Source organism: Eucalyptus grandis, chromosome 8, assembly GCF_016545825.1.
Source record: "Eucalyptus grandis isolate ANBG69807.140 chromosome 8, ASM1654582v1, whole genome shotgun sequence".
Taxonomy (NCBI): Eukaryota; Viridiplantae; Streptophyta; class Magnoliopsida; order Myrtales; family Myrtaceae; genus Eucalyptus; species Eucalyptus grandis.
The window spans coordinates 4820877-4848393 of NC_052619.1; the positions used below are offsets into that span (position 1 = coordinate 4820877).

At 38.9% G+C, this 27517-nt stretch overlaps 3 protein-coding genes across 9 annotated transcripts; 1 reads left to right on the forward strand and 2 right to left on the reverse strand.

The window, feature by feature from the left end:
* Positions 1 to 3991: 3991 nt before the first annotated feature.
* LOC104428690 lies at positions 3992 to 10642 on the reverse strand. 7 transcript variants are annotated; one of them, XR_005545300.1, is made up of 9 exons: positions 10250 to 10642; positions 10056 to 10111; positions 9137 to 9299; positions 7645 to 7733; positions 6686 to 6818; positions 6349 to 6441; positions 5373 to 5475; positions 4997 to 5168; positions 4548 to 4677 (listed from the first exon to the last, which is right to left on the reverse strand). XR_005545300.1 is itself a non-coding variant. In XM_010041651.3 (8 exons), the coding sequence occupies exons 1-8, from the start codon at positions 10448 to 10450 to the stop codon at positions 4400 to 4402; spliced, it is 1116 nt and encodes a 371-aa protein (XP_010039953.3). In that variant the 5' UTR covers positions 10451 to 10637; the 3' UTR covers positions 3992 to 4399. The 7 variants fall into 7 exon arrangements, 3 of the variants coding, with proteins under 3 accessions (XP_010039953.3, XP_039154930.1, XP_039154931.1); XR_005545301.1 differs by having other exon boundaries at positions 4997 to 5198; positions 10250 to 10641; XR_005545302.1 differs by lacking the exon at positions 4997 to 5168 and adding an exon at positions 6140 to 6199 and having other exon boundaries at positions 4660 to 4677.
* A 1296-nt stretch (positions 10643 to 11938) lies between these two features.
* On the reverse strand, positions 11939 to 14630 carry LOC104428691. The gene is made up of 2 exons (XM_010041652.3): positions 13855 to 14630; positions 11939 to 12441 (listed from the first exon to the last, which is right to left on the reverse strand). Exons 1-2 carry the CDS (start codon positions 14317 to 14319, stop codon positions 12289 to 12291), a joined length of 618 nt encoding a protein of 205 aa, XP_010039954.2. The 5' UTR covers positions 14320 to 14630; the 3' UTR covers positions 11939 to 12288.
* A 984-nt stretch (positions 14631 to 15614) lies between these two features.
* LOC104428692 (DNA topoisomerase 3-beta) lies at positions 15615 to 27517 on the forward strand. The gene is made up of 15 exons (XM_010041654.3): positions 15615 to 15737; positions 15833 to 15889; positions 16181 to 16283; positions 16726 to 16819; positions 18492 to 18591; positions 19530 to 19773; positions 20497 to 20659; positions 20752 to 20871; positions 22137 to 22216; positions 22722 to 23000; positions 23336 to 23504; positions 24896 to 25024; positions 25120 to 25332; positions 25943 to 26122; positions 26616 to 27517. Exons 3-15 carry the CDS (start codon positions 16210 to 16212, stop codon positions 27255 to 27257), a joined length of 2487 nt encoding a protein of 828 aa, XP_010039956.3. The 5' UTR covers positions 15615 to 15737; positions 15833 to 15889; positions 16181 to 16209; the 3' UTR covers positions 27258 to 27517.

Sequence of the window (27517 nt, forward strand, 5' to 3'; positions counted from 1 at the left end):
AATAGTCGTCAATAAATGTGATGAAATAAAAATTTCTGCACAAAGTAGCCGTGTATGGTCCACTAATATCAGTGTGAATAACCTCTAACAAGTCTAAACTTCGTACAACAGATTTCTTATTTATCTTAGTCATCTTACCTCTGCAACAGTCTACGCAAGTCTCTTGATCATCTTTAAGAGTAGGCAAGATATAAGCCTTTATAAGCCTTTCTACTCTATCTTTAGAGATGTGACCAAGACGTTTATGCCACAATGCATAAGACTATTTCTTAGGTAGATGCCTTTTGGAAACAACATTTTCAGCGGAATAAGCAACGTATATGTCATTGGGAGATAAGCTCAATTGATATAATCCATCGGATAAATTGCAACACCCAATCTTATTTGAATAAAAAAACATGGAAATAGTATTACTCTTTATTTCAAAAGAATATCCACACATATCCAAACAAGACACAGAAACTAAATTTCGCCTAAAAGAAGGTATGTAAAAAGTGTTTCTTAACACCATCCGAAAACCAGAATCTAAAATTAAAATAACATCTCCCACGAACTCAACGTCAACTCCAACGCTGTTTCCAACAGTGAGCTTTGATTCATCATGAGTTGGCGTCCTTCGGTTTATAAACCCCTAAATGGTAAATGCAACATGATTAGTTGCACCACTATCTAGCCACTAGGAATTGGTCGGAACTTTAGATAGATTGGATTCATAACAAATGCCAAAGAATCATTACCTTTAGGCTTTCTCTTATTTCTTTTAGACAACCAAGCCTTAAACTTGCTGCAACGTTTCTTCACGTGTCCTCTCTCTCTACAAAAGTAGCAAATAACACCATCCTTCTTGGTAAATGCTTTCTTAGGACCCAGAGTGCTAGAAGGACCTCCACATTCAGAATTTCCTTTGTTGTTGGAAGAACCAGCAACTTCTGAATTGCCTTTATGGGTATAAGTTTTCACATTCTTACCCTTATCACTAGTAGAACTATAAGCATAAAGAGCAATATGTCCTTTATCTTTCTTCAATTTCTCTTCCTTTGCCACCAACCTTGCAATCAGGTCATTAACAGACCAGGTTTTATCTTGGGAACTATAATTGGTCTTGATAATCCTAAAATCAGGAGAAAGAGTATTTAAAGCTTAATGGACAATGCAAGCAGTAGGAATTTCAACATTGAGAGCCTGAAGCTTTGTTTGTAAATCAACCATCCTCAGAACATAATCTCTAACTCCACCAGAACCATTATACGTCATAGTAAAAAGTGTTTGCATGTATGTTCCTATCTCAGCATTAGGTGAGACACGGTTTCTAGCCATCAAGGCTTCCATCATCTGCCTAGCATTGCAGTTTGCAGGCAAACCACTTTTCAAGTGTTCTTGAATGGAACGCTTCATGGATAGCAAGCAAATTCTATTGCTTTTTTCCCATGCAGCAAAATTTGCTTTTTGAGCCTCTGTACTCTTGACAGTCAAATTTGCCGGCCAATCAGTAATAAGAGCCATATGAACATCTGCCATCTCCATAGCAAACAGAAAATCCTCTCTCCATCTCTTAAAATTCAAACCAGCAAGAACCTCAATGGTGACGGAGTTACCATTTACAGAAAAGGTGACTAAAAAACAAGAAATGTATATAATTAGCATCATGTGAGTATTGAGTAACTTGACGTACAAGTACACATCCAGAGAGTTACATGCAAAATCACATAATCACCTTTGGGCAGAATACATGACATGCAATTGTACACTCCCCACATGATAAGGGTTATGAGAATATATTCCAATCTTCGTGAATTCATCACCTTTTGGCATATGAACCATTAGGATCGGTCACTCCTCCACCACACTATCATGTATCCCTCCATGAACTAATACACAATCATCTCCTTTGGAGTATGACTATACATTAAACCAGGAGACATCCCAATCAATATACGAGATCGAAATTTCTCAAACTCAACCAAGTGTGCCACTTTGGCAGTCACAACTCAATTGAATCCTTGAAACTCTCTCATACCAGGGATATAATCTTTACATTTCATATACATCATATACATGTGATTTAACTTTAGTGATAGGGGCATCATATCACTCAAATCACATGCCATGCTAATTACATTGCCTTATTCATTAATAAAATACAATAAAGTTTAATTTTTATTAATGAATCACACTTTTATAATGTTTATGTGATAACATATCAGTAACCCAACACATGTATTTCCAAAAACACGGAGAATACAAGAAAAAATACGCAAAAAATACACTAAAAATTCACGTATTTAGGGTTTTGCATGTATTTTCACATCCATAAAATCATCAAATATATAAAATAAATATACCATGACGTAGAGAATAAACATATGAGTCCATCGCCGCCGGCCACGCGCAAATTGGACACTCCACGCGCCCGCACGCGCCGCCTGAGTGCGCGGCGAGTGTTCGACGCGCAGGAGGCTCGTGGCCGCGCGTGGGGGCGCGTGCAGCCTCCTCCCGACGCGCCTCCCACTTTGTTCTCTTCGTCTCGTCGAGTCCAGTCCGAATATATAATTTAATTTAATTTTTATTGAACGAAAAGTCTCGAAAATCACAAATTAGGGCAAAATCCGTATTAATTAGGGCTAATCCGTACAAATTAGGGAAAAATTAATTGCATTCGTGTTCTAGGGTTATGGAGGCTCTGATACCACATGTTGGACGCAGATTGCGTAATCCAAGATCTCCATAATTAGAACAAGAACATACATAAGTGAGTAGGAAGATTAACGCACTGTTTTGGGATCCATTGTTCTTGAGCGGAAGCGGAAACACAATCTTCTATGCGCAAGTCCTTCTCCTATATTGCCCTCCGTATCACGCTCCAATGAGGCGGCCTCTCCTCACGTTTAGCGTTAGGTAAACGCCTTAGGTGATGATATATGTGAGAATTAGGGTTAAAGGAGATTTCTGAAAGACTATTTTATGTAGAGTTCTGTTGGTCCTTTCATTCTGGTAGCGCCGATTTCGGCCCACACTGGCCAGCCCATATTAGACTAATTAAAAACCTACTTATCTCACCTTAGACCAAACCCCGTAAACGATAAACGTTAAACGGTAAATTACAATATCAATTAATGTAGTCCACAATTAGAAAAACTCTTACATCAAGGTCCTGTAAACATCAAGGCCTCTCCCATGAAAATAAAATACCCTCGAATATTCCTTAATTCTGCAACTCTCGTTTTCTCAAAAACTTTTCCCTGCCGAGACCCCCTTCCAAAGAAGGGGCTGGCAGTCCTTTTTGCAATTGCATACATGTTCTCTTTTTACCACTGTTTAATGTTTGATTTATTCGTGCATCTTTAGTGGTTTAATTTAGTAAAGGACGACAGCAAAGCGGAGGAAAAAGAGAGGCAGATTCAACTTGAGGTCACCCGACATTCCATTTTCCACTGCTTTCCTTTCCACCCATCATTTTCAAATGTGCAGTGGAAATTTCATGTCAGTACCTGCCTTTGTCAAAAGATGTAAGAGTCAGCAGTTGTAGCAGTTGTCCTATTAAATGTCTTGCAATATGAGGAGAGCTCTCGATCTCTTCCTTTTCTTCTCCTCCTCCTTCCTAATCTTTCCTCTGCCACCACCTCCCACCACCTCCGTCACCGTTCTCCTCCTCCTTCCTATTCTCTCCTCTGCCACCACCTCTGTCACCGCAATTGTCATCTCCATTGTCGACCTCCTTCATGCTACTGCCAACGTTTCATTCTCTCTTGCTCTCTCTCATTTGGGAAGACATTTGAAATCCTCACAAGACCTCCGTGCTCCCAGACAGAAAGATAAAACGGTCAAGTTTCATGACTCCTCTTTGTATCCAAGAAAACAATCAACAGTGTAATCTCAACCTGACAAGTTAGTTGGATGATCAGACATCGACACACATTTTACTCGACCTCGGAAAGAAAAAAGCCCACAGGATGCTTTGATCCACATTTGTCCATCCAAGAACAAAAAACAATGAAAAGAGCATACAAGGAACTCCATTAACGTCATCAGGAAGCCTTTTACAATGACTCTCACTGCTCAGATTTCAGCGATCTCTCAGCTGCTTTGATCCAAGAATTCTTTAATGTCAATACATGAAGCAGCAATACACCTATCTGAAAGTTAAAGTTGGATCATTTGCAACATATATCGCCGGACTCGGACAATACCTTCAAGAGGTAAATGAAAAGTGTAGGAGAATTTCCGTTCACTCTACTCATTTGCAATTTCTGCAATCTGTAAAAATACCTTTCATTTATTTCCTCGGTTGGATTGAAGTTTGATAGCTGACTTATCTGAATCTCTACTGGGACAACTTCGAATGTTGTGTCCTTTACATTGGCATAACCTACAAGTGTATGTCTTTCTCGCAGAAATCAGTTTACTTTTTTGTATCATCACTGACTCGAATGGCCCCGACTCTCTTACGGCATGTCCGGCGATTATGGCCACTTTGACCGCAAATTCTGCAATGAGGAAACTTAGTGGCAGGACTTTTGTTGTATCTCCACCCTGGCTTTTTACAAGTTCTTCTATTGTGGCCCTTTTCTCCACAGATCCGACATCTGAAACGCCTGTCAATCAAACTGTCTCTAAGTTCAGGACAATAATAACTCCTATGTCCTTCACGTCCACAGTATGAACAGTAAAATTGAATGCCTGCAAGTAAAACACACGACATAACTTCTCATATACCCAAAAGAGAGAGTAGATCTGCTTCTCAAAAGAGAGCGAGAAAAACAGACTCTGCCTTCAAGTTGCAAGTACAGGGCCAATAGTATGACAATATGCAACTCTAAAACAAATACAATTGCTGGTGAAGTTTTGAAGTATCGACATGCCAAAAGAAAAACATATAGCAGCAGCATTTTCAAAGAAGTAACTTCAAGCAAGCTGATTAACAAGGTCAATGTAGCAAAATGAGGTGGGCAAAATCATGAAATAAGCATCTTAAAAAGCATATGGCTCAGTGTCTTACAGACGACACCTGTATCAGGTACAACACCTGATCTAAATCATTTGCCACCATGGGGATCAGCAGTCAATAAATTTAAGAGGGAGTGTTGCTGATGGAGGGTCAAGAAAGGAAAAATCCCCACTATCTCCTTGTCTCTTTGTGCTTTAAGAAGAGAATCCGCCTAGGAATTCATCTCGAAGAGATGGTCGTCTTCCTCATCATTCTAGAAGCAGAGCACAATTACCTTTGGACAACTTCAAGATGTTCACTAGGGAAACATATGCTGTCATAATGTCGTAGAAAATCTTCTAGAAGACCATGCCACAATGTAGGGGATCAACATTCACATCAATGACTATTTAAAACTAAATACAACTGATATCTTTTAGAAACTTACCTTTCATGGCTATGCTCCTCTTGCGGCGGTTTTCAGGATCACTGAAGAAAGCTTTCTGCAGTTCAGAAGCACGTTTCCTTGCTGCAGGAGTTCCTTTGGTTTGCTTCATAACACAAAAATAACAAATTCAACACTTGAAATTCATTACCAGACAGACAAATCAACTTGGAAAGAAACAAGCTTCTCATAACATTCTGATAATCAATAGGATATCACTTACAACAATTTTCATGACATTGCAACTTATGCTTGATAGCTCACAAATTCTTTGAGTGAAATGCGGTGGCAGAGGTTCATATGGAGGAACCATAGAAGTTCTATCTTCAAATGGGTTTAGTGAAGAGAGAAATCTATACAAGAATTCTACCAAGTAAAATTGGACTGGTTGATTGTGGGTTTTGGCCTTGTTTGTGACACTTGAGCGATTACTGGATATTGAGCTCATTTGCCTGATGGTGTAAGAGAAGACACGGGTAGTGCAGCCTTGTGTAATGGGACCAAGCTTCTATATTTTTATCACTTGTTGCTTCCATGTGTGAACTTCTATTCAAAAGAACCTAACAATGTCGGAACAACCACCTCAATCCATCTTGACAAAGCAGAATGCATAAGCAAACTTAATGGAGTTGATTATGGTAATACAGGCTGCAAATGCAGAAATTAAGGGCAATGGGTGTTATCACATCAAAAGCATCAATCTCAAGAGACAAAATTGTTGGATTTATCCTACTAAAAAGCACATCAGACAGAGAACACCAGAAGCAAACTCAAGGTCTAACTGTTGACAAGCTATAATTTGGTGGAAGCCTCTTAGGAAATTTCTCTTCCTTCACATGGAATTAGAAGCAGAAATCAGCACCAACATGGGATTCAAAAACCTCAGAACTGCTCAAGCAATTGATGTTATGGAAGGCCAAAAAAATAATCGTTACAAACTACAGCGCAAAATGGTGTCACAGGAAAGAAACAAACAAACCTTGATTGCAGCCACTCTTTGCGCATGAAGCATGGGATCACGGTGAATAATCTTCATTCTATTGCTAAATAGTCCAGTTTTCTCATTGAGACTCTGAAATCAGCAACAACCAGAGAGGTTACAACACGTAACATCTCTTCACAAGAACTGTAGGAAATAAGAGCAAAAGTAACATCTCTTCACAAGAACCCACTTTTACTTCAACTAATATCAACTGCCATATACAGCAGCATAGCTTTGGCCGGCTTTACATTGTCTAACCATAGGAAATACACATAAATGCACCCCAAAAATTTCTTGATCCAGATTTTGGCTAGAGATGAAGTGGCAAACTAACTTTAAGTGCTCGGCTGATCTTCAGGCCAACTTCAGGAGAAGTTGACTGGTATACTCGCTTTGACTTCTTCCTTACATCCAGCTTTATGTCTAGATTATCAACTTCATCATCCTCCTTCACTTTGAATGGAGAACTGTAGGAAATAAGAGCAAAAGTTTTAATTGTCTAAATTGTCGATCACCAGAAATTTAATGTCTATGATATGGCTACCAAGAGGCACTTCAAAGTCACACCTTATCACCAGTGAGAACAAGATGAAAACAGCCATCCACAAGGTGTTTCATCACAAAATAAAACCCATTTGTGGAGCTGAATTCCTAGGGAAGGTCACTAGTACATAGTAGACCTAAACAAGAAGAACCCCTTTTTCAAGGAACTATAAGAGAAAAAACAAAGAGACATGAAATTTTAAAGGAATTGTGGAGATTCAACGGTCATCTCTGTGCTCAGTAAAAGATCGTAGCTTATATTTTATGGCATATTTGATTCAGTACACCACCAAGTGCAAACATTATCTAGTAGCCACTAACTTGAGCTCCAGCTTGCTTGTCCATGAGACTAGCAGAATCTCTTAGTGGCCAGAATTTATACACTTAAGGAAAGTTTCTTTGTCAATTAAGATCAAACAGTTCCCATGTTCAAACTTCTATATAATAATAAAAAGTTGCATAGAATCAGTAAATTCTTCAGCTCAAGAACCTTAATATTGCAACAGAAAAACTAGGAGACTACCAAACGAAGGAATTGTAGCATGCTAAAATGACTACAATAGGGAATTTCCTTGACTAGAATAAGGAATTCCAACAAGGCGATAAAAAATTAAATTGGAAAGGGCAGCCACAAAGTTAAGAGAAAGTCTTGATAAGTGCGGATGCTTTATAATTTTGATTTAAGAAAAGGAAATGCGTCTTTTGCAAACCATAACTAAATAAGCTTAAAGCAGAAGATAACAAGGTTACATGGATCGGGCTTTCTCCCAAGGTTGTTCATCAATTGATTCTTCCCATATAACACATTCGCCCAGGCACTGATGGCAGGTCACTATACCCTGTTGAAATGATCAGCCAAGTCAATCCAGTACATTGTGGACAGAGGACAACAATTTCACATGACTATGATTCTAGGATTGCTCATGACAGAAATTATCTAACAAAAACATGGTCAGCCTACGCAGTAGATTCACGAGATTTGTGAAAGATATGAGCTCCCAGAAAACTTTCAGCCAATATTGCTGCATGACAATGAGAGAGAGAGAGAGAGAGAGAGAGAGAGAGAAGAGCCAGCCAGTAACATGCCATTGTTGCTGTTTGTTCTGATAGGCAATCAAGTTAAGTGGGTTACCCCCATAAATCAGCAACGCATAACTGAATCATGATTGTGCAGTTGAAATTGTTATTCTTTAGGCTGCCTTGGGTTTTCATTTCCCGACTTATTTTAAGTTAGAACTTCCTTTTTTGTCAGATGAATCTAAACTGTCCATTTCTTCCTTCAAACATAAGTATATTAATGTAGCACTGAAATTCTTGAGAGTCATCTAATCACTGTTAAAATATCTGTCCACCTACAGTTGTGGCCAAGTTGACCAACTAATGCAAATGCAGTGAAAACAATATCCAATGTACTTGATTCAAGAAAGGTCAGTGGAGAATTGCATGAGTTTTTTTCTATTTTAATCTTCTACTCAAATTTAATAATGGATATTCCTGTTTCTATGGCTATTTAACCACTCATAAAGAAGTCAAGGTAGCAATTTCCCTCCAACAATGAATCCAAGAGAAATCTGCACCACTCTTTGACATTATTTTGCTGAGGTCTCGTAAGTTGCTGACTCTAGGCAAAAATCTTAGGCAAGTGCAATAGACATTAACCTAATGCATATTTCAGCAATATGATAAGCCAAGTCTATTATATAATAGAACATATCTATGTAATAGTATTCGAACTTTTAACCTTACATTCTTGCACTCCGTAGCCACCTGACTTCACCAGATCATAATTGCTGGAACAAGAGATCTCTACAGAAATATATGTTCCTTGCATTTTTCATCATGATGTATCGATCGAACATGTATTAGTAAACCAAAGGAACTTGTAAGAACTTGCTTGTGAAAGACCAGTCTGACTTTTGTTAAACAGCCGGTAGGACTTGTCAATTAAAACATTGGAAAAAGACTCCAGCTACATATGTCTGTTCTCAACTCTAATACTTGTTGAGAACTACTAGCAAAGTAATTGGCTGCCACTTGATAGGTTTTGAAGAAAGAAAATGTATTCTCCTAGTAATATTCACCTAGTACAGATCCAAAAGAATGTCTTCAGTTCTACAAAAAATTACATATCCCAGCGAATATTGCTTTGAGACCATTAACCAGCATTAATGTCCAGAGCAAGATCAGGCTTCCCCTGTTCAAATTGACATGAATTATGGACGAAAGCTGCAATAAAAATTACCTTTCCACTGCACTGTGAACAGTCCAGTCTTGATCTTTCAATCCCGCAATCAGTACAAGGAGTATAACCCCTTCCCCGACAACTTGGGCAAGGTAGCTCTCTTATATACTGACCATTAGGACCAAACCAGGACCTCGGTCTGGGTGCACCAGAAATGGCATTTCTGATATTTTGAATCAAGTATGTCAAGTGTCAATTTATACTGTTAGATAGAGAACCAGAGATCAAATATGATGACCCAAATCGTGAACCACTAAAATGCAGCGCCCAGCGGCACCTACACTTTGGTGTGAAAAACTAAACATGCAATATCAATATTATATGCAGGGATCTAACTAAAAAAATCTCCAACGATACATACGGACTAACAACAAGCACAAACTTTTGGCAGACCATAGTTTAGCAAGGGACTTTATCCTGAACTAAAATCTTCCTGACTACATATTTTACTTTGTAATGCATGTTGATGTATCCTGCTGTCACATGGTACTTGCTCTGTGAGGTGATGCCATTCATATTTATTTAATAAATCGTCAAAAGAGTTTGCTCAAATGCATGATCAATGGCTCCCTTTAAGGTGCCTGCTGGTCATGGGTGGTTAGATGGAATGCATGCTATACTGCAAAGCCATTCTAGTTGTTTTCTTAAGCAAATCCACATCGACCAACTAGCGGCTGCAACTCAGGAACCAAACCTATTCCGACTATGTAAAAAGCTAATTTGGGTTAACAACAAAGTAATTATTATGCGACCCCACAACATGCTTCACTGAAAAGCCAACACACGCAAATGATATCAGAACCAAATGTTGACAGATGGATCAAGGCAGCGGAATGTGTATCGCAGCACCAGCATAAATTCGGCCTACACCTACAGACCCCCCTCGTCTGATAAAATGAGGATCACAGCGAGAGCTAACCTCGAGGGCAAATCGACCTCGAGCCCCAGTAACTCCTCGGCTGGATCATAACCCACCTGCCATTTACAACAACAAGAGCTGAAAACAGAGGCAATTCACAAAAAATCAAGAAACAGTTCTTAAGCTCAATCCTCACCCCAACACCTCTACACTCTTCAGGGTCACATGGAGTGAGCGTGTGGCCGTCTGCGTACCTGGATCCGCCTGGGCTTTGGCGCTGCATCATCGTTCTCCGAGGAGGAGGAAGACGAAACTGCGCGGATGACGAGGGAATGCTGTCTCTTGGAACACAAGGGGAGCAAGAGGCAAGCATTCTTGCGTCTCCAAGGAGGCAAGAGAAGTCGCAGAGAGGAAGAACACATGGAGGACATGTCTTGTAAATTCTGGGCAAACATAATCCTCAAAACGGAAACAACCGATACGAACGACAAACCGCAACGACCACTACTGACTCGAACTCTTCGCAGCACTTCACGTTGGCTTTGGCAGCGGAAAGTGAAAATCAAGAATTTCGAACTCCTTCTCTCTTTTTTTTTTCCATTTCTGGAGTTGCGTTTTTATGGCCACAATCTTGGGATAATCCTGCTTTGAGTGTTTGACATTTCCATTACAAACACAATACATCATTCGATATCAACAGTATTTTTTAATGAAATTGTATTGATCACGATTGATGAATTTTTCTTGTAATATTCCTCCCATATTTTTTTTTGATATTTTTCTCAATATTTGGAGAAATTTTGCTTTTTTTTTTTTGAAAGATTTTGGAATGAGAGTCAGAAGAAGGAAGAAGTAGTTTTTGAACCCCACAGTTCGTTATTAAGCCATACCATTCTATTTCAATCTTGGAAGTGAAGTTCCATTAATTAGGAAGTTTGTTCCGTTTATAGAATTCTCTAAACTCTGCCTCAACTGTAAATTACAATTTACTGGTGAGCCATGCTGAAAATGCTGCTGGGTCTTATTTCCAAGTCAGTTTATAGTGTACAAGAACAATTCTTTTCTTTTCTTTGTTTCCCCTTCTGCAGGTAATCTCAAATTTTCACCGTCTGGTTCTGGGCAAAATTCCTTCTGAACATGATTCCTTCAGGATCGAGAGGCCTATTAACTATTGTATACATTTCAATTTGCTTATTATGGATGTTTAACCGGGAATTTAGCTGACTGACCAGAAAAAAGTTTTTTTTTTTTTTTTTTCCGAGACAGTATTGTGACCCTGAGAACTCATCATCTTCTTTACTGATTATAGCAGGTAAATGAACAATGAACCAGAGTCTGCTACAAATACTTTGGGTTCACATAGGTTTCCAGTTCATCGATTATAGCAATCTCTTGGAACCCTGCTAGTCTCTTAGAAATAGAAGTTTTCAATTTCTCTGGGGTCCTCGGCATAACACACATCACGCACGCTGAGACACGGGCATTCATTCTGCAGAAAACGGGCGTAAACTCTGTTGGTGAGATCCAAAAATGCTATTGAAGAGCTACTACCAAGCATTTCCTGCAATGATTTAGACTGATCGCAAAGTTCAGCTCAAGGTTTATCCATCACAAATGGCCTTTTTCACAAAAATCATCGGTCTTTTCCTGATACTCTCCGGTGGCCTGGCTGTGCTGGGCGGCGATGTTATGGATTTAGTAAGGGACCTGCAGAGGAAAATCTTCCAGGTGGCGCCAGTTGAAGCTCCTTTTTCCAGTTTCTCAGAGACCAGATGTGCTCTATGCGAGCGGCTTTATGTTGGATGAGCTCAAGTCCTTCGGTCAGCTAAAGTTCTTCGATGATCAATAATGCTTCAAACATCTACTGATCTTATCATATGAGCCTGACCTCGACAGATTTATCCTATATTCAAATGAAGTAAAAGAAAGCAAATATCAACGGGTGACAAACTGCGCCATGATTAATAAGGACATGGGAATCGGTTGACATGGAACTGGTTTCATGTTTTCAACCATTTTTATTGGGAAGAAACACCATCAATTAGTAACCTCTCACATATTCAGCCTGTCAGAACTCTACAGAAAAGGAAAGGTACAGATCACTTGACTAGTAGCGTTGACAGGCTACTCCTGGTAAAAGTATACAAAGGCACTCAGCGATTCCACACAATCAGCTGAGGCAACTTCAGATTCCACCATAGCTTACAAGAATTTGTTGTGCCCAAAAAATTTGATTTTGGCTAGAATTGTCATCTGGTGTCAGCTCAATCACCAGCAGCGCTCGATGTAGCAATCATTTGTTTTGCGGACGCTTCATTTTGAGAAGATGAGACAGGCCAGCTATTACATGAAGCCTACTGCTTGGAACACCTGTTTTTGCCAGTGCGCTCCCATTTTTGTCCAAAAGCACAAAGCAAGGAACATATCTAATGTCATAGTGGAGAAGCTGCAGAAACAGAGACAACCAATTGCATAGCTTGTAATTCTTCGTAGAGAGGCTACAAAAATAGTAAAATATTTAACTCAAATGACTTGACAACTATGACACCTAATTTGAGCATATTGTACAGACATAAGACCCAGATAATAAATGCTTATAAGAAAATGGCAACATCCAATGTACACAGTAGCACCAGGAAACATGAAACAGGGACTTTATCACATAGAATAAGAAAAAGCAGTAATAATTTTGGATCCAGAATAGGCCTAACGGAAGTGCTTCTCATAGCAAACTCTATTCTAGTTCTGTAGCAATCACAACTATGTGTACCAGCAAGGAAGCAAACAAACAAAAACTACATCTTTGCACAAGAAGTAAAAGGAGGCCTATCCAGTATATGAAACAAAACTTATTCCACTATAGTAGTAATTGCTTAAATAATCGGGCAAAATGCTCCTTTTGAATTTACAGGTCCTTTATCCCCCCCTTAAAAAAAAAAAATTTTTTTTACCAGGTCCATGTTTCAGATTTGGCCAAACAAAAAGATAAAGCAGAGGGTCGGAGAGGAGGCACTTGTTAAAAACAAGATCAAGAAACGGAACGATGACAAAGACAGAAAATAAAATTGACAATAAGACATGCAAAATCAAAATTTTCAAGGACAACTAAAAAGTAGAATGATTTCCACAATACTGGCAATCCTCTCCGGAACTTGTAACAGTTAGTGAAATTCTTGGGATAAGGTTTGCAGACAAAGTGAGGATTTTGACAAGAAAGATGTTCTCTTGCAAGAGGAAAAATCATCTTGGAGATACTGGGGATGGGGATGACAAGTTTGAGAAAGACATATCCATTCTATGAAATCTTTTAGGCCCCCTAAATTGCATCTTTGAGGTACCCAACCAATACTGAGGATTTCAACAGATGCACACTACCATATGGAAGGCATTGGCAAGGGCATAGCCAAACGTCTGAATGATCTGATGCAATTGACTATAGATGCTAAGCAGTATAGAACTTGGTTAAAGCAATGTGGAGAAATGCACGATTGTTCGAGTGGCCTGAATTAGTGTCACAACAGGCAACAGCTCCATCCCCAGTTTCCCTGCACATCTCCAAAACTAAAAGTAGCACAAACTCACAACCACAATCCTAACCAGAGATTATTCCAGTCCCAAGCCATGTCAAATGGTCGTGCACACACACATACAGCACACAGTACGCGCATACAAACACATAAATGTCTACAAATATTTGAACAGCGTACTCCATCTGTTGCTGAAAGACCTTCCATCACAACATACAAAAGAACCATCCCTCAAAGAGAACCAACTGTACAAACAATCCTCAACTTCCCAAATCTCAGTAATACCAGATGACAACTTAAAAGACTCGAAAGAGAAAGATAGATGAAAGCACCTCAGGAAGCCACATCTCGTTCTCTGCATCGGCCATAACAATGTTGAGCCAATCCGAATTCCGCCCCTCCACCTCCAGAACAAACTTGAGCAGAGAACTACACAGCCTGCACTTGGGCGAGTAGAACTCGATCACAGTGGCCTCCTTCCGACTGGCCAAAGCAGAGGCAAACGCCCTCTGCTCCGCCTCCCCTTGCTCTGCAGCGCTCAAGCCCTTCTTTTGCGACTTCAAGACCTTGCCTTTACCGTTTCCAGCGACTAAGGGCGAGGATTGAGAAGATGGGTCATGAGAAAGAGGAGGTTTTAAGGCGGAGACGACGAGATTGGAAGCCAGAGAGCCCACGTTCTGCAAAGATTTGAACAACCACGGAGTTTCAAAGCTACAGCCTTTGGGGTCAGTGTCGTTCCGGTGGATGTCCCATGGCCACTTCAAGCAAAACTGAGGCTGTTTGGGACCAAGACCCATGAAAGTTTCCTCTGCCCTCTCCAATGTCGTCTTGCTTCAGCCTGAGCCGCGACTGCTCGGACCCGAATCCAAGTCCGGTCACCGGAGGGGATTCGCGCCCCCGCCGCCGCCGCCGCCGCCGCCGCCGCCCGGGCTCGGTCGAAGGGTCTGATGAGAGGAGCCAAGGCGGCGCCGTCCCCGCCGGTGGCGGTGGCGGTGGCGGTGGCGGTGAGTCGGTGGTTAAAGGGAAGCGAAGGTGAAGCAGCTGATGGAGAATCGGAGATGGAAGGCGAAGCAGAAATGCAGACAGTCTCTACTCTAGTCTTGATGTAGACTATGATTGTCAATTACAGTTTTCTTTTCAGGGCGGCTAAATTTTCTTTTTCCCATTTTAATTTTCGTTGAGTAATAATTTCATTTATCAAGCCACTATGTTTATTTTTTCATGGAATTACAGAAGAATGTAATTCATTTGATTCAACACTATGGATAATTTTTTATCAGGTAAATGTAATTGATCACTTATTTTGACATGATCTTTGTATTTATTGTGTTTGATTAGTTATAACTAACCTTAAGGTTATAGAATGAAGGGTCATCTAGAACTATACCAAAATATCAAGAATTACGGACGTATTTTAAGACATAATTCCATATAAAGCCTCCTTAACTTTTAGTAAATTTCCAAACTCTAAATTAAATTATAACTTTTATTCTAATTTTAAATTTGACTATGCGTTAAAAAATTACCACTAGTTATATTAAATTTATCAACATCTATTATTTGAATTCGCATTTTCATCAATACCCTCACTCTCATAAGAAACAATATCAACCCCTTGATATTGATGATTTTGATAAAATTAGTGCCCATTTTTGAATGTATGAGCAAATTTAAGATTAAAATGAAAGTTGATGAGTTTTTTCTAGATAAAACTAGTTTGGAGTAAAATTAAAATTGGACGAAAGTATGTGTTTTTATTTGAAGAATTAGCCCCGTATCTTCGTATATCAAGAATTATGAGATTGCCTCTCTCATTCAAGTGTAAATTGATTATGCCACATCAATTTTTCATACATCCAAATTTCAATTTGCGTCGACACACATATTAGTTTTCATTTGCCGAAATTGAAAATAGATAGTGACTTGTTTAAAGAAACACTTCCAAATCCAAACTAGATTTTGCAAGAGTTACAACCTCAAGGACCGTATTGAGAAAAACAACGCAAGTAGGTGACTGCATCTACAATTTCCTTTTGAGTTGGGGCTAAATTGGAAAAGACAGAGAAATTTCACATAAAGAAGAAACCTTCCTCTTTACTTCGGGGATGTGCAGGAAAGCGGTGTACACTCCAACCTCTGTTACTGTCGCTCAGGACCGGAGAGTCTTCTCAGGAGCCGGTGACGGATCTCCATGGCTCCTCCCAGAGTCCTCATGGTGAGTTTCCAAGACCCAGAAAACCATTAACGTGGTACCCTTTATGTCTCCGATGATGTCGTTCGCGTCCTCATCCGCTTTTCCGACAACTGCAGGTGGCGGAGAAGCCGAGCATTGCTCACTCCGTAGCTTCCGCCCTCTCGCGCGGTCAAGTACGTTCTCGCTGTTTAACCCGTCGTTTGGCGATGTGGGTTCGTTGCCTTTTGAATGTTGTTGCCGTAATGGGGAGTTTAATTCGCTGTTGTGATTTACATGGAGCCATAGTTTTGATTCGTTACCGCTCCCCGCGGACTAGTTTCGTTGCCTATGATGAGTTCGCGCTGAGTTTTGGGCCTTCTTTTTGTCAATTCTCGATTTTTCGTTTCTTGGTGAGTTTGAGAGTGCTTCTAGGTTGCGCTGTGGAATGATTTTTATATATGATCTTTTTTATGCACGTGTTACAGATGTCTACGCGGAGGGAGCACCGAGGTTCATGAGTTCGATGGGGTGTTCCTCGGGTTCAATGTGCAGTATAAGAGTGACTTCTGTTATTGGCCATGTTTTCGGGTACCTTTTATTTCCACTCTAGAATTTTGAACACAGTGCAAATGCATTGATATCATTTCCACGAGTGTTGGCCTTGACAATGGATCAATCGCGGTCTGCAAATCCCTAACTTTGAACTCTAGGTACTGATGAATGAGGTCGATTCAGAGTAAATTGGTTCTATCGATCACACTTACACTGCCCTTCCTACACATGCAAGATATTTTTGAAGCATTCTTATATTTTCGACACATTCGATGTGGTATTTTGTCTAAAGACAATTGTTTGAATTTGTAAAGCTGCTAGTGTCCTACCTAACACCAGATCTTGTGTAGTGATACCATCACTAGCACTGACAGTGAAATTCATTTTTAAATTTTAATTCTTCTGCATTGTGTTTGGTTTGCATTGAAGCTCACAGAGGACTTTCTTTTTGATTTCTTTTTTTGGGTGTGGAATCTAGTTTGGATTTCCCCGCGACTTATCAAGACTGGAAAGCCACTGATCCTCTGGATCTATTTGAGGCTCCAACAGTTAAGACAGAGTCAAACCCAAAGGTATTACTGCCTTTTGTCCCTTCTTCAGTTTTCGATTGGTTTCTCTTTTCTTTGTTTTTTCCCCTTTTTCGACATCACTGCATGTTAGTGTGCATATATGTGGATCTAACTATGTTTGGGAAATTGTTTCCTGGTTGAAGAGAATTTTGTGCTTGAGATTACCATAGAATATTGATTTTCCAGATCTCCCAGATGTTTGACACTTTCACATTGTAGACACCTTCTCCTTTTAGCGATTTATCACTTTGGGACATTTGTAAGCACGTGCGGTGCACTAGTATATCTGGCTAGTTTTATAGGGGTAAGCTACCTTCGTGATTTATTTCGTTGCTGGTGTGGAGGTTGTTGGACACGATGAAGTCGTGCAGTAGGTCTATGAACTAAGGAAAAGGAATTCTCATTTGGTGATTGTTGTTTCTGCATAATTCTTGTAGCTCTATTTACAGTAAAGTAAAGTTTGGGATGCATGTAAAGATTATGGTATCTAGTTTGGGATGCATGTAAAGATTGTGTTATCTGGTCCCCTTCTTTCCATCCAGACAAGGTAATATCATTAGAAGGTCATAAATGATGATGTCCGTTTCAGAAATCACCTACAATTAAATGCAGCTATCCTTCACTTAGGGATAGCTATCTCAGTATCTTCAAGCTTTTTTATTGGTTAATTGCTTAGAAAGATAGGAACTAGAGAGCTTGTGAAGGAAAAGTGTGTTTTTTTTTTTTAAGTACCTACTGGAAACTTAATCTTGTTTGTTTTGCTTAACTGTTATGGATTGCCTCTAATCATGGCACCTTCCAGGCAAAGTAATATCATTAGAAGGTCATAAATGATGATTTCCGTTTTAGAAATCACCTACAATATAACAATTGAACTTTGAGGCAGTGTTAATAGTTGCAAAATGCTTCTGATTTTAAATATGAAGTAAATGCAGCTATCCTTCACTTAGAGATAGCTATCTCAGTATCTTCATGCTTCTTTATTGGTTAATTTGTTTAGAAAGATAGGAACTAGACAGCTTGTGAAGGAAAAGTGTTTTTTTTTTCGAAGTACCTACTGGAAACTTAATCTTGTTTGTTTCACTTAACTGTTATGGACTGCCTCTAATCATGGCACCTTCCAGGAAAAGTAATATCATTAGAAGGTCATAAATGATGATTTCCGTTTTAGAAATCACCTACAATATAACGATTGAACTTTGAGGCAGTGTTAGTAGTTGCGAAATGCTTCTGATTTTAAATATGAAGTAAATGCAGCTATCTTTCTCTTAGAGATAGCTATCTCAGTATCTTCAAGCTTCTTCATTGGTTAATTGGTTTAACAAGAAAGGAACTAGAGAGCTTGTGAAGGAAAAGTGTTTTATATAAGCACCTACTGATTACTTAATCTTGTTTATTTCAATTAACTGTTATGGCTAATCATGGAAGGAAAAGTGTTTTATAAATGATGAGAAATCACCTGAACTTTGATGCTTCTGATTTTAAATTACTTAATCTTGCTTCTTTTATTTCAAGAAAGGAATTAGAGCTTGTTGAAGGAAAAGTGTTTTATATGCACCTAATCTTAATCTTGCACCTAGTTGCCTCTTTGGAGAAACATTTCTGTGTTTCTTGTAAAGCAGCTCTCAGTTTCCTTTTTCTACAAGGCTGATGTTATTTCTTTTCCTGTCTTTAGGCTCATATTCGGAGGCATCTAAGTCAAGAAGCTCTTGGTTGTGGTTACTTAGTGTTGTGGTTAGATTGCGACCGCGAAGGAGAAAACATATGCTTTGAAGGTAATTTTATATGTTTTAAGCTGCATGATCCATTGTCCTCTCGTATGATTGCTAAACAGTGATATTAGCCTTGCATTGATAACTTATCTTCAAGGCCATGAAAGTGAAGAGGATTCTTGTGACATGCATTAATCCAAGGGCTTCAAGTAACTACATCCCTTTTCTAAGGTAAAAGGTTCAGCATTTTGCTGAGTTCTGCTTCGAAGTGTTGGACAGTCAGTTTTCTGGATGGATTGGTCCACCTGGCCTTGTCTGCTAGTGCTCTTAGAAACCTTTTTTGCCCTGCTTCTAAAATCAAGAAGGTAGACTTGAATGCCACTGAGCTGAGCTGTGTTGGTCATAAAAATACCTCTGTTTCCAAGCACAGTCCAGAGGGAAAACATCTCCCTCTCTATCCCCCACTTTTTTTTTTTTTTTTTGGGGGGGGTGGGGTTTGGGGGAGGGATTTGAGGAGGGATGGTTCGGAATTAGGTTCTCATGCTATTTTCCCATAATATGCCGAGCATTATTTTCCTGAATTTCTGGAAAAGCCAAACTACAGTTTAGTGTGCCCTTCTTATTTTTTCTCTTCCACATAAATTCCAACATGACAAAACAGCTGCATTTCTTTTGCTTGTTTTTTCTTAATTGTCCTCTTCACCAAATTGTGAAACATAGTGTTGATCTCTTGTAGTAATTGTGCAATTCTTTTGACTGTTATTAATTGTGGTAATGTAAGGATCCTGATCGGGAGATGTAGCCAATGATATATGTAGAAGACAAATGTAGAGGAACAGGGACAAAGTGATTGGATACTCTAAACTGCTCGAGTTATAGTTGTTAGAAAAGGATTTGAGTGCATTTTCCTGATCTAGGGCATCTCTGTCTTAAAATGTGATTTTGTTCTCCAGCAAGAACTCATGAGCTTTGGTTTATTTCATCTATCTTTCCTGTTCCAGTTATTGAGTGCACTGGCTTTGGTCGAAACAAGGACCGTAGCAAAGTTTATCGTGCTCGGTTTTCTTCTATCTCTGAGAAGGATATTTTGAAGTGTATGGACAACCTTGTTGAGCCTAACAAGGACGAGGCATTGGCTGTGGATGCTCGTCAACAGATAGATCTCAAAGTGGGTGTCGCATTTACACGCTTCCAAACTGCTTATTTCCAGGGAAGATATGGGAATCTTGATGCCAGAGTTATTTCGTAGGCTCTCTGTCTCTCCCTCCTTCCCCCCCCCCCCACTTCTCTCTATTTCTCTCTCCCTGTGACTGTCCACCTGCTTGTTAATCTTTCTTATATATATTACTTTACAAATGCAAAGTGAACAGACATGATTATTGAGCAAAACCTACTTAAAATCTGTGTGGCTGTTGGGCTATAAACTGATACTTATTTATCTCTTTTGTTGTTGGTTCATTTTCACAATATGCATAAACATGAAGTGTATCCATCTATGATCTACAAATGGTACCTAATAGTTTGTGACGTCGATAATTTGTACTTTTGTTGTTAAATTTGGTCTCTTGTATTAACATCCTCATGTTGTGATATAAATCAATTTGAAGTGTCATCTGAAGACCATCTATGTGCTTGCATACTGTTAATTTGTGATGTAATTATGGCTATTAAGTCTGAGCAGCTCTTATACCACAGAAGGTGCTTGGCTCCTTCCATTGGGTCAAGTTTTTTCACTTTGTGAATTTGTGGACCCAATGAAGATTGTTTGCCTAGAAGTACGAGTGATTGACTTATCTTCTTTTTTTTTTTTTGGCAATTCCACTGTTGCAGACTGCTTATCATTGTGTAGTAATATTGCAAATTACCAACTGGTTCCTAAGTTTTTAAGGAATATATTATTTAATATTCTTGCTTATTTCAGCTATGGCCAAGTTGGATTCTTTAACTTGTGCTTTTTTGGTTGTTCAGCTATGGGCCATGTCAAACTCCTACGCTTGGGTTTTGTGTCCAACGGTATTTGCAACTTACGACTTTTAAGCCTGAAAAGTTTTGGACCTTGCACCCCTACTTAATACATGATGGCTATGAAATTCAGCTGGAATGGGAACGTCAGAAGCTATTTGACTTAGATGTAAGGCAGTCCATGAACAAAGTTTGGAAGAATTCTGTCTCAGTTTTTTGAAGATTTCATGCTTCACCAATTCCTCTTTCCACATAACACAGGTTGCTACGATGCTCCATAAACTGGTTGTAGGTGATGGAATATTAGAAGTAACTGACATATCTGAAAAACAGGAGAGTAAAAGTCGTCCTTCAGGTCTCAACACTGTGAATCTTCTGAAGGTATATGCTAATCAATATTAGAGATTGGTTGACCATGTTCTATACTCTGCTCTCCGGCCTCTTGGTGTTCAATGTAACAACATCATGTGTCAGATATGTATTGTTTCTTGTGATTGCAATGAATTTCATTTGCTGCTGGGATGGGTCAGAAAGCTGTTTTGATAATGCCAAGGACATACTGATAATTTGATCGCATCTCAAAGAATGTGATATATGATATATCTGAAGTATATATTAGAGAATAAGTGTTAATAATAATTTTGGATGTGAAGCGAAGATTTTTCTTAATTTCAGTTAGGCTTGTCATAGAATTTAGCATGTATGGAGAAAGGTTTGGGCTTCTGCATTTTATCATATGTAATGTCATTTGAATGTGTATTACTTCTTCATTACAGAAGTATGAACATCTACATATGCTAAATCTTTTTTTTTTTTTTTTGGGGGGGGGGACTCAAGTAATATAGAGGAGCACGTACCTTGTGATGTTGATAAATTTCTACCCTCTTTTCTGTGCCCAAGGATAATTTGGGAGGTTTATGGAACAAAAAGATAAATAAGGAATGCAAGGATGGACATTCTTGTCTTATTCTTGTTGGCATGTTTAAGTGTCACGGAGATAAAACGTCCGGTCATTTTTCAGTTTCATATCCAAATGTCCAAAAGTGATTTTTTTGCTTTTGGAACATTTTCTTCTGTGCAACTTTAGTTTCTAGCCCCCATTTGAGTTTGGGTATCTATGCTTGAACTGACCTGAATTTTAAGCTTATTGTTTATTCTCCTTTGGACTACATGTGTTGAATATATAATTTTCTTTCTATTTACTTTGGTCACTTTCAAATGTTAAGGCTTAATTTTCCTTGACGCAGAGTGGTCCAACATTTAAAATCATTGAAAAAATGAACTTAGGAGTAAAAATTCAGTCTGTAAAATTATGAAGAAAAACGACAAAATTAGTCAGAGTTTGGGAGTCACAAGTGCAAGTTTTACTTATAACTATGTCCTCCATTATTGCAAATAAATGTATCCTTCTAAGCTGAGAAGGAGCAGCGAGATTTTGCCTTCCTTACATAGGATACTTTGAAATGTTGACCATATATGTGTGTGCGTGTATATGTGTATGTGTCGTACATATGTATATGTTTTGAGTTCAGTGCTATTGTCATCATTGTCTGCACTTGTCCATTTATGCTTGTCTACATAATGAGTTCCGAAAGATATTTGTCATATTCTTGAGACATGACAATCTTTTCTAAGTCATTTAAAAGGTTGCTTCGAGTGCACTGGGCTTTGGACCTCAAACAGCAATGCAATTAGCTGAGAGACTATACACTCAAGGTTTCATCAGGTGGTTCTTGGAACTTTTCTTCTTCTTTTTTCCCAATAATTATCCAGTATTTCTGTAATTTTGGCTCAATTGTAGGCTTGTCATGCCTGTGTAATTTCTTCTTCATTTTTTTGGATTTAATTCTGAGCATTAATCATTGATTGTTGAAAATTTCTTGTGAGGGGGCATTGAACTCTTTATTTCTAAAAATCTTTCTCCTTGTGTGATACTTTCAGTTGAGTAGGTTTGGTGTTAAAAATATACCTGCTTGAGTAATTTTGGCTGCCTATTGATTCATCTATTAAATTGTGAATGCTAGTCGGGTTGGAAAACTTTGACTCTTAGCCCATAAACATGCATTGCGTTGAGATTCCCACTCAATAGTCAATGTGCAGTATGATGTGCAGCACTTTATGGGACATCCATGTTTTCTTTTATTTGTTTGAAATGTTTGGAAACAATATCCCTTATTATTCTTTTAACATCAGAAGTTAGTCTTCCTTCTAATAGCAAATGGATAATCTAGCTATCCACGCACAGAGAGTACAGCCTACCCTGCTTCGTTTGACTTTAGAAGTACTCTTGCTGCACAAGCAAATAATCCTACTTGGGGTAGTTATGTGGAGAAGCTTCTAGTTGACGGTTATCATAAGCCAAAGTCTGGAACAGATGCTGGTGATCATCCTCCTATAACTCCAGTAAACTCAGCAACTGAGGTTGTGCTTGGGAATGATGCTTGGAGACTGTACCAGTATGTTTGCCAACACTTTCTGGGAAGCATCTCTCCTGACCTCAAGTACATTAGGTAAAACATTCATTCCCCATTTTTAAGTACTCTTTTGTCATCTGTTAATATGTATTGGTGGGGTCTTTCTTCTTTGGTTATCAAAACGGATTTAGAATCAGAGTACATAGCGTTGGGAGTGGAGGCAAAAGGAGAGTTACTGTTTTTGTCTACTTTCTGTTAGCCTTTATTGAATCGCTTTGAAGAAAAATTGGCATGTTGGCTAGGCTCTCAATAATTGCCTCTATTTTTTTTATTTTATTTTTTTTTTTTTTTTTACGAAGAGAGATGTAGTACATACATTGAATTATTAGGTAATGGCCCAGAATATGTTTTCTGATCCTTTTTGTTTCCAGGAAGAAAGTCAAATTCACAATTGGAGGAGAATTATTCCATTGCGTTGGACATCATATCACAAACAAAGGGTTTACTTCTATCATGCCATGGTTGGCCATAAATGAGAAAAGTCTGCCTCAATTCACAAAAGGCGAGAAGTTAAAAACTTCAAAAGTGGAGCTGCATGAGGTATTGTTCTATGTGTGCAAAGCATGTTTCCAACTCATATGCAGAGTGTCATTGTGTCTGCCTGTGGCGTGTTGATCAAGATTTTTTTCTGCCCATAAAAGTGCTTTGGTCATAGAATTCTTGTGAGTACAGGCCAAAGGGAAAAGAAATGAAAAAGAAAAAGAAAAAAACTAGTATACTTGTGAGTGATGTAATGATGCTAGCACCTTCTTTTATGGGTTTTAACTATAATGGATGGACGACTACATTGGTCTCCATATATTATGGGTTGTTTAACAGTTGTTGGGGAGAAAGATCCATTATATTAGTGCAATTTGATTTTCAAGCTAGGTTTACTTGCTTGGAAACCTTTCTTGTCCAAGATGTTGCTCCGCCAATTCAAGAGATCTTGCTAGTGCTTTCTATTACATCCTCAACTAAAAAAAAAGAAAAAGATTTTTCATATGGATAATATCACTGGAAAAATGTGGCATATATGAAGTGGACTTGAATGGTTTGGCTTTGTGACATAAGCAGACATTAGGTTGGTGGCATTTTCTCCTCCTTTAGTAACAGGGTGTTAATGCTTGAATTTTTTCATAAGACGATCAGTAGTATGCAACCAAAGCAACATCTATGTGGTGCTCCTAGTTCGACGAGTTTTTGGATTACTAGATTTGAGCTGGAGAATACGTGGTTTAGTACTATTAACGAATCAATTAGGAGAATATATTATATTCTTGTCATATGTCAACCTTACTCGATGATAGGTTTTGCTGCGAGATCAAGAATTGTGATGGCAGCAAATGTAAAGTTGTTCCAACAAGTAATTGGAAAATAGAAGTGGGATCTTGATTATGTCTATTGGATGAGTTAACTTTATTTTGTCCATTGTTAATTATTTGAATAGGAATGTTCGAGTGAACAAGGCACCACTTGGAATTTCGATTCATATTGTGTGGAAGTATGCAGAGTTGTTTTTCTGGACTTTATTTCATTGTTTTCCCATTTTGTCCTCCCTGTTTTCTTTGTTCTTTTTATGGCTCCCAAATGAATGGAAAATTTTTTTGAAAGAAAATGATGAAGTTATTCTGTCGACATCTCCAACTAATATAATCTATTTGCTCCTAAGATAACGTCTGAATATTTTAGTGAGAAGAAAATGCACATTGACTTTACTGTTGTTTTTCTGCTCTGTTCTTGTTTTATGGTTTATCTTTTTGGAGTTTTGATGTTGGAGTAGCAAGGAGGCAAATAGTTAATCATATATCCGGTTATATTCAGTGGGGACTGCACTGTTGCAGTAGAAATATGTTAGGCAGTGGTCTCAGCTCAATCTGTTGAGTCTATTAATTTTTGTAAAGTGTGGTTTGTTTGTTATTGATGACCTCTGAGTTCCTATCTTGTTACAGGGGAACACAACTGCCCCTGATTTTCTTAGTGAAAGTGAGCTGATTTCTTTGATGGAGAAGAATGGAATTGGAACTGATGCATCTATCCCTGTGCATATCAACAATATTTGCGAACGCAACTATGTACAGGTGGGTGATGTACCATTCCATCTGTTCAGTGGTTCAGAATGTTTAAGTATCAGAGACAAAGAAAGTTTCTTTGTTCACATCCAATCTACTTGCAGGTGCAGGCTGGAAGGAAGTTGGCTCCAACTGCCTTAGGTATAAGCTTAATAAGAGGCTACCAATCGATTGATGCTGATCTCTGTCTACCTGACATCCGCAGCTTCATTGAACAACAGATTACTCTTGTTGCGAAGGGTCAAGTGGATCATTCTCATGTTGTGTCTCATGTGCTTCAGCAGTTCAAGCAAAAATTCTTGTACTTTACTAAACAGGTTAGCATTCGGCTTTGATCACTGCATCTTTTGTTCAGTAAATTTCCAGAGAAGGGGCTCAAAATGATTTTATCCGACATTCATGTGGTCTAAGGTTGAAAGTTAAGTCATGTTGATATGTATTGCTTTAGTGAGTGAGTGCGTGAGTGAGTGAGTGAGTGATATCTAACAAAGGAGCAATGAGATATTATATTGATAATTTGAAGTATTACACGAATATATCAATTGCACCCCCTGGGAGCACTTCAATTGACTTGAAAAAAAATGACAAGCAATAAGCTTGGTAATGTTGAGTACAGATTCATGGATACATTTACATCACATCAGAGCAACACAATATTTTGAGGGCAATTCTTTTATTAATCTGCATTTATATCTATTGAAATGTTCATAAGCTTACTGCACATCCAGAAAATGGAAGATATTTAGTTGTTCTTAATCTAAAGTTTGTTCTTCCTCATGTATACAATGGAAGTGTACTGATAGTGTTTCTGCTAAGTGAAATATATGGCCTGTTTTAACTGGTAGTTTCAACTTTTATTATGGATACGACACAGGCACATGATTAAGACCTTACTATTTTAACTTTCTTTCCTTGTGGTTATTTCAGATTGGAAACATGGACGTGTTGTTTGAAGCTCAATTTTCTCAACTTGCTGATTCAGGCCGCCCTCTCAGTAGATGTGGCAAGTGCCTCCGATACATGAAGTACATTTCTACTAGGCCACCGCGTCTGTATTGTAATACATGCGAGGAGGTTTATCATCTTCCTCAAAATGGAACAATCAAGGTGAACCTTCATCATCTCATGTTAGTTTGCTTTGTTGAGCTTGGGTAGTTTAAGTGGCTATTGGGATGTAGCTCACTGTTTGACCTGCTTTAATGCAAAGCAGACTTGAATGTTTAAATTTGTGCTGACAAAAGCTTAGAGAAAGTGAAAATTCATAGAGTATGAAACTCCTTATTCTCATTTTATGTGTCAGGGTGTGAACTATTCTGATGTGCTCAATTCTGCTGATTTTTGTTTAGCATGTTCATGCCTCTGGATTACCCCTATTCCTTACATTTTCTGCCTTTGAAATGAAGTTGAGTACCTCAACTTGCCAACTGTACTGATGGTAGTTAAATTCCAGTATCTATGGCGAATATTTCTTAGTTGCTTTTGCAACTAAGCCACAAGATGATAGAAGGAAATTGAAGAACTTCATTTTCTCCAATTAGACTTTTATAGTCGTCTCACTGATGAACACTGATCAATTTTCTCATCAATCTATTTGTTGCAGCTGTACAAGGAACTCACATGTCCTTTGGACAGCTTTGAACTCTTGATCTTCTCCATGCCTGGTCCTGAAGGCAAATCTTTCCCTCTCTGCCCATATTGTTACAACAGTCCACCCTTTGAAGGTATCGATACGCTTTTCGGTGCTGGCAGGATGGGTAACTCTAACAATCCTGGGAAAGGAGCCGGCATGCCATGCTTTCTCTGCCCCCACCCAACATGCCGGCATTCTCTGATAACCCAAGGAGTATGTGCATGCCCAGAATGCAATGGTACCCTCGTACTAGACCCAATCAGCGCTCCAAATTGGAGGCTCTTCTGCAACATGTGCAACTGCCTCGTTCTTCTCCCACAGGGTGCTCACAGGGTGTCGACTACTCCCGACCGGTGTCCCGATTGTGACTCGATGATCATAGAAGTGGACTTCAATAAGAAGGCAACGCCTTTAGAGGATGGGGCCACGCTGCATAAAGGTTGCATCCTGTGTGATGAGTTGCTTCATTCTCTTGTGGTGGTGAAGCACGGCAAGTCATTTTCTAGACGAGGTGCGAGAGGAAGGGGCCGAGGAATGGGAAGATCTGGGAGGGGTGCAGGCCGCGGCAGTTCGAAAATGGTCGATCCTAAGATGTCTTTTCGAGGTTTCTAATGGTTGTTTGTGTCAGCACTAACCAAATCTGATTGACAACCACCTCGATAAGCCATCTGACTTTTTACTTTCATCTTTTAGTCGGGCGTATCGAATGCATATAATGCATGGTTTGTTAAATCACAGGTGAGCATTTTAACTGAGGACCAATCGAAGAATGCAGAATGTTCTGTGAATGTGTACATGTGAGTATTGTACAAGAATGATGCTTGATATACGAAAAAAAAATTGCGTTTTTAACGAAAATATGAATATCTCTA

What these genes read in the sequence shown, in the direction of transcription:
- LOC104428690 (XM_010041651.3), bottom strand. Translation starts at nt 10,450, where the DNA reads ATGTTTGCCCAGAATTTACAAGACATGTCCTCCATGTGTTCTTCCTCT. An exon ending in CAAAGCCCAGGCGGATCCAG is followed by an intron (nt 10,112 to 10,249) that starts GTACGCAGACGG and finishes TGTAAATGGCAG; the next exon opens with GTGGGTTATGATCCAGCCGA. An exon ending in GAGGAGCATAGCCATGAAAG is followed by an intron (nt 4,678 to 5,372) that starts GTAAGTTTCTAA and finishes TTTTACTTGCAG; the next exon opens with GCATTCAATTTTACTGTTCA.
- LOC104428691 (XM_010041652.3), bottom strand. Translation starts at nt 14,319, where the DNA reads ATGGGTCTTGGTCCCAAACAGCCTCAGTTTTGCTTGAAGTGGCCATGG. An exon ending in ACGAGATGTGGCTTCCTGAG is followed by an intron (nt 12,442 to 13,854) that starts GTGCTTTCATCT and finishes CTGTTTCTGCAG; the next exon opens with CTTCTCCACTATGACATTAG.
- LOC104428692 (XM_010041654.3), top strand. Translation starts at nt 16,210, where the DNA reads ATGAGTTCGATGGGGTGTTCCTCGGGTTCAATGTGCAGTATAAGAGTG. An exon ending in TACACTCAAGGTTTCATCAG is followed by an intron (nt 22,217 to 22,721) that starts GTGGTTCTTGGA and finishes TGGATAATCTAG; the next exon opens with CTATCCACGCACAGAGAGTA. An exon ending in CAAAAGTGGAGCTGCATGAG is followed by an intron (nt 23,505 to 24,895) that starts GTATTGTTCTAT and finishes ATCTTGTTACAG; the next exon opens with GGGAACACAACTGCCCCTGA.